Raw genomic sequence first — 6000 nt, forward strand, 5'->3', positions numbered from 1 at the left:
AATGTTTTAAGTGAAGTAACAAAATTCAGAGGAGAACTTCTACATCTCGCGCAGGTCTATTGGGAGAGTAGAACTGATAGTAGAAATGAATATTTCACTGTAGTGTATTAGTCCGTAGTATTAATCTTTTCGTTTTTGTTCTAAAAAATTCCGTTGTTTATAGTATGAAGAATTTTGTCCATGGCATTTGTGAACATTTCATTAGGTTCACGTTGTTTTATGCTTCATTTATAAGACATTTGATAAAAGCTCAAAAATAAACAGAATTTATAGAGTAATTGCATTCAAATGTTTCGTGATAAAAACATACTTGTTATTATAAATATATCAAACATGCAATTAAAATTAATATAAAATAGAAACACAAATTTTCAACTTGGATATAAATAAATGAAAATGGAATATTAATTTTAAAAATGTAGAAAAAAACCGAGAATTTAATTTTATTGAGCTATCAATGTGCAAAACTACATTTCCTCGATTTAACTTCAACTAGCTTTAATTAATAATTACGTGAACTCAAGTTTTTGCTAGATTAATCTTTAAAAGTATGGATTAAGTAGAAATTTATGTTTTTAATTACTGTGTGTGTCATTTTACAGATAAACTAAAAATCTTATTAAATTTATTAAAATCATTATTTTAATTTTGCATTCTACGCATTTGCATATACTATAAACACATGAAAATCATTGCCAATTATAATATGTACGAATACATTATAAATAACACTGTTGTAACAAATCCCAAAATGATGGAACTAAACCTAATTTTCTGTGTTATTTAGAAAAGGTTGCTAAACACGATACTGATTTTAGTTTTCCCTTTGCACGTCACAAAGTCTAGATTTTCAGATATGAAGTTAGTTGATTTACTGTTTAGTTTGATTTATTTCTTGAATTATTCACCTAGTACAGTTTTTCTATCTTTATTTCTATCGTATTTAACAAATAATAATAATAATAATAATGATGATGACGAATGCCAAGTAAATATAAATGTAGGGGGTAAATAATTTCAAAAAGTATGAACTACTGTAATCATCGATGAATGTTCGAAAACTCCTCGGCACTGAGTGTTCAGACGTCCCACCACTCAGCGCTTGACGGGTTCCACGCGGGACCCACCAGTCTGAACATTCAGTGCCGAGGAGTCTTCGAACACTTATCGATAATTTACTCTACATGTTTTTAAAAAAAAATCTTTACATATACCTGAGATTACTATTGAATTCAGCAATTCGATATCAAGTAAATATAACCAATTTCACTCCACCATTTATGAATTTTCAAAATTTTGTCGAACAGTAACATTTAAAATCCTAGTAATGTTTAGTTACCTTCGGTGTATTTGAGGTTCATCTGATAATCATTTATTTTCAATTTTCACTGAAATTAAAACCGGGCCTCAGAGCTCGGCTATTCTAAAAAAAACCTTCCACCGCATTCCGGCTCAGGAAACTAATACAACTCTCATAATTTCTTTCAACAGGCATTCGCTTTATTATCAGATAAATTGGAACCATTAGTCGACGGCGTGAGGAAGAATAAGCAGCACTGGCTCGCGATCGCGGAGTCGTCGAGGTGCAAGACGGATAATTGCACGAATCACGACAGGATGCCGTCGATGTCCGATAACGAGGAAGCCAGTGAGCAGGCGGACCAATAGTCATTATCACAAAAACCGCGATACAGGCGAAATAATGACCAACCGAATTGGTTAGAAGGAAGATTCCTATCCATTCTCGGAACGAAGAACACGGCTCTAAAATGAACCAGAGATAGTCGTCCCGACGAGAAGTTCGGAGTGTTCTACGCGTACGTCTCGATACTAGGTATTAAAAAAGCATTGTGAGTTAATTTATTAATTTATATTAATAACTACGGAGCATTGTCGGTACCAATGATTCGCGATTGCTAGCGCGGTTAGAAGGAGCGTCTTCAGATTCTTTCGCGAATGCTTACCGGGTGGCGTCACTCATTGTCAGTCTCGATTGTGTATGAGTTCCGTTTGTCGCGTGAACGGTAGAGGAGGTGGTCTAATATGGGCAGCACTTTTACTTCAGACCTTATTGGCAAACCTGTTGACGATTTTTAAGATTGAACACTTCGGTGTATCTAAAACATGTTTGCATTATAATATGGTGTTAAAATAACTTTGTTTTTGAGTCGTAGCTCCACATTATTACCGCCGGGGTAAAGCACCCAACTTGACCCTACACTTTCAACTAATCCATGTTTAGACCCTAATCTGTATTTGGACCACCTCCTTTTGTGGTGTACAATCAAACCGTTTAAACGTGTTTAAACATCTAACGAAGAGTCTAAACAATGTAAGCCGAACTTGATCATGGCGAGGCATTCGAACTAAAAGTCGCTTTCAAACAGTCTGATGGCAATTCACACTCCAAACAGTTTGATAACGTTACAAATTTCAAACTCTGGAGGGTATGTATGAAGCAATAAACTGACTGTGAAGTCTTCGATACCTCACTACCTTGAGTCGTTTAAAACGACTCGAAAGTTCGAAGTTTGAAACGTCATCAGACTTTTTGAGGTTAGAAAGGTCATCAAATTGTTTGGTGTTTGAAGCATCGCCAGACCATTTGACAGCGATCTTCAAATCGAACGCCTCGCTATGATCAAACTTGGGTTGAACTACTGTTTAGACCCTTTGTTAGATGTTTCGATTGAATATCTTTGGGAACAGTTTGTTCGCTGACCCACCACTACGTGAACGTACTAAGTTCGCGTTGTTCATTTACTCGGGCACCGCGAGTCGTCGAAGAGGAATCACGCCTTCAGACGAGATTATTGGTTGAATTCGGTGAACCCGTAGAGGCTGGAGGTGATTAGCTTAATACCGTCGAGGAACTTCGTCCTCTCTTTTGGAAATGAAACAGATCAACCCAGAGATGCTACTCTTGTACCTGATCGTATTGTACGTATACTTAATATAGCAGAACTTTGTGGTCGAGAGGGGACGAAGATGAACGAGGGTTGTGTACGGAAAAAATACGAGGGGAATCACGAGGTGGTGATTATTTTTTTGTGCGAGATCCTCATCACGGATTGAAGGTTCCGTGGCTTATGATGATTCAATTTTAATTTGTATTTATCCATTCTGGAAAACGAGACTTCATTTCGTATCCAATTATACATACATTATAACAATACATATGTATGGAAAATGTCTGGTTTTTTAAAACAGTAAGCAATGGAAAATTTAGCTCTAATGGTCTTAGACGATTTTAAATGTTTTAAGTAATATCATGGTCTTCAGAATTGTTAAAAATTTGAAGAATTTAAAAAATGTTTGACGAAATTCCATACTACTTGTTTGCATTCATACGAAGCCAATGTATGATAAGTGCTTACTTTGTTCAATCCTGCTCGTTACAGTAAAATGAAAGTGTTACAAAGTTTATTAATCTCTTATTTTATAGAGTTCTGCACTCTTGTGCATATAGAAATGCATAAAATTTGTGGTCTAGCAATCTGTTGTCATTAAAAAAAATGCTTGGAATTTATTTTTCTTATTATTACCATTCGCTCCATCACGCTCAAGCCACTTCATTAGATATTCTTTCAGATTTATTGAATTACATAATAATAATGATAATGATTTTAGAATAGGTTAATAGTTAGACTGTGGATTTTATGTATGACTAGGGAGCACAAAGGTGCAGAACAACCGAAAACAACCGCTTCGATCAAGATCAATAAAGATTTTATTCCATTTTTAATTTGTCGATTGTTTTAACAAATGAAATGAATCTTTCGTTTATTTCAGTCTTTATGAAATACACTGGGAAAATATGAGTATTTGCTGAAACATTCATAGTGTAGTTACAATCATTCAAATAAAACTTTGTGGATCTGCATTCTCTACATATGTACATCTTCCAGGCAGATTGCAAAGTATTTCATTAGTAGATCTTCGATAATATTAAAAAGTATTTTAATAATTTTGCTCTTTGACCAAAATTATCGAACATCATATAGCCAAGGATGCTTGAGTCGACGAGACAGATGATTCCTGAACAATTTTACGTATGTATGTAGACGCGAGCAATCTCGGCTCTGTCTTGGAATTGCGTTTTGCACGGAAGTTCTCTCCGCTATTCAAGCAATCGAGCCGAGTCAATGCGTGTGATTAGATAATGTATTCGTAAACCAAAGTGTACATTTATGCATTCAAGGTTAATCGTGATCTTTGTTACTCGATACGGCAATGAGTTTAATCGTCTGTTGTACGTGCTAATTGAATTAGTGGTTTAGAGACAACGGGTGGTGGCAAATGGAGAGTTAGTTTTGTGCGGCTCGTTGTTTACCTTGCTTTTTCTATTATTCCTGTATGTTTTCGCGATATCGTTTAAAAGCCAGACCAGGGTCAATTTCCTCTTAGTGCTAGGTTGACGTTTCTCGTTTTAAATCAAAATTCTGGGACGATTCCAGACGAAAATGTGTTTTTTTGCTGCTCTCCAGTCTCGACAGATATTATCTTCCTTAACCCTCGGATGATGGTTGTTTTTAATATTCGTGCAGCAGCGGTGATTGGGTCCGTTTAAACCCCTGATACTTCCTACCTTTTAAACATTATTTTCGCGACGAAATCATTCAGAATGACCTGTTTTTTCAATATGACTTAATGTGTTCACACTTTCTAGCTTAACTACCATTCGTAGGTTGATGAGTTAGATGGAGATTTTTAAAATTTCTGATCCATATGGATCCAGGCACCGTCGTACGAGGGTTAAGACCTCGATGGATGTTTAAAATCTTTGGAAAAAATTGGACGAACATATCATTAACTTTCCTTTGATGTCATAGAATATTGCGGTTTATTTATAGTTTACGTAGGTATAAAGGTTAGTTATGATTGATCGACGATTTCAGTGGAAAATGAAATTGATTTGAACATAAGCTTGAATCTAATAACTGATTCGAATGGAACGTTATGCAGAATGGAAATTGTACGATATTAATTTAAAATTTACGTCGGACTGCATTTTTTTTTTTACACAATTCTAGAGGAGAAATTTTTCGACTTGGTGGATACCTAGTAGCTACAGCTACTTATCATTCTTTTACAATAGTAATACAAGTAATACGGTCTTGGCAAATATGTAAATGATGTATTGTCAAGAAAATGACAAATATCTCGACAATGAAGAATTAGTTAGGATTATATGTACATAAAGATTTTAAAAACGTATTCCCATCAACTAAAACATTTCCTTCTCGAGGTTACCTAAAAAAAGTCCTGATGTAAATCATAAGTCTACCAAGCTGTATAATAATTTATAGAAATTATTCTATTGTTGTCCAAAGATTTTATAAAAACTGCAGAAATCGTTCATGTTAAAAATGTAGGAAATAAGAGTTTCGATACGTTTCTTTATGTTGGAACTATTATCTGGCATCGTTTGCAAAGTATCATCGCGAGCTACTTTTTTTCGTTTTGTCAATTCGCAGGGTCTTTCAAGTTTTCCAGAGTTATGCACAATAAGAAAAAAGGTTTATACGGACACAAGTTTAGAGTTGTTTCCTCATCAAGACTTCAATAACAGATAGTTATTTTGAATTACCGGTTTAGAACATCTGGATATTCTAATGAAACGAATAATTACACGTATATAAATAAAAAAACATTTCTTATACACAGTAAACGCACATCAGAATCAACGCATAACCAGTTTGATGACGTCCATGAAACGAAGACTGATCTCATTGTCTTCTTATTTTCAACAGCAGCGTCAATAAGTTGTCTAAAAAATTAACCACAGATTTTTAATGATCCCGTGTTGAATATAAAATTTTTATTTCCATTTTAAATTAAGAAACAATGAATTGTATATTGAACACATTTTTCCCGTTATATAAATAATTCGATTCAGTTTCGGATTTTGACGTTTTGACTCAGCACATTTCTTACAAAATTTGATTTATTCCAATTTTTTACAATAAAATTTTCTATAGATAAATTACATAATACTTA

General features: G+C 34.3%; 1 protein-coding gene across 1 annotated transcript in view; it reads left to right on the forward strand.

Annotated features, from left to right (window-relative positions):
- Window positions 1-1681, forward strand: part of LOC107187110 (dual 3',5'-cyclic-AMP and -GMP phosphodiesterase 11-like) — a 140756-nt gene extending 139075 nt beyond the window's left edge. The window contains exon 15 of the mRNA XM_015575119.1: window positions 1492-1681. Within this exon, the coding sequence (XP_015430605.1) occupies window positions 1492-1668 (177 nt within the window). The 3' untranslated portion in view covers window positions 1669-1681. The remainder of the gene's footprint in view (window positions 1-1491) is intronic.
- Window positions 1682-6000: the final 4319 nt, after the last annotated feature.

The sequence above is a fragment of the Dufourea novaeangliae genome, unplaced genomic scaffold (assembly GCF_001272555.1).
Source record: "Dufourea novaeangliae isolate 0120121106 unplaced genomic scaffold, ASM127255v1 scaffold106, whole genome shotgun sequence".
NCBI classification, from domain to species: Eukaryota; Metazoa; Arthropoda; class Insecta; order Hymenoptera; family Halictidae; genus Dufourea; species Dufourea novaeangliae.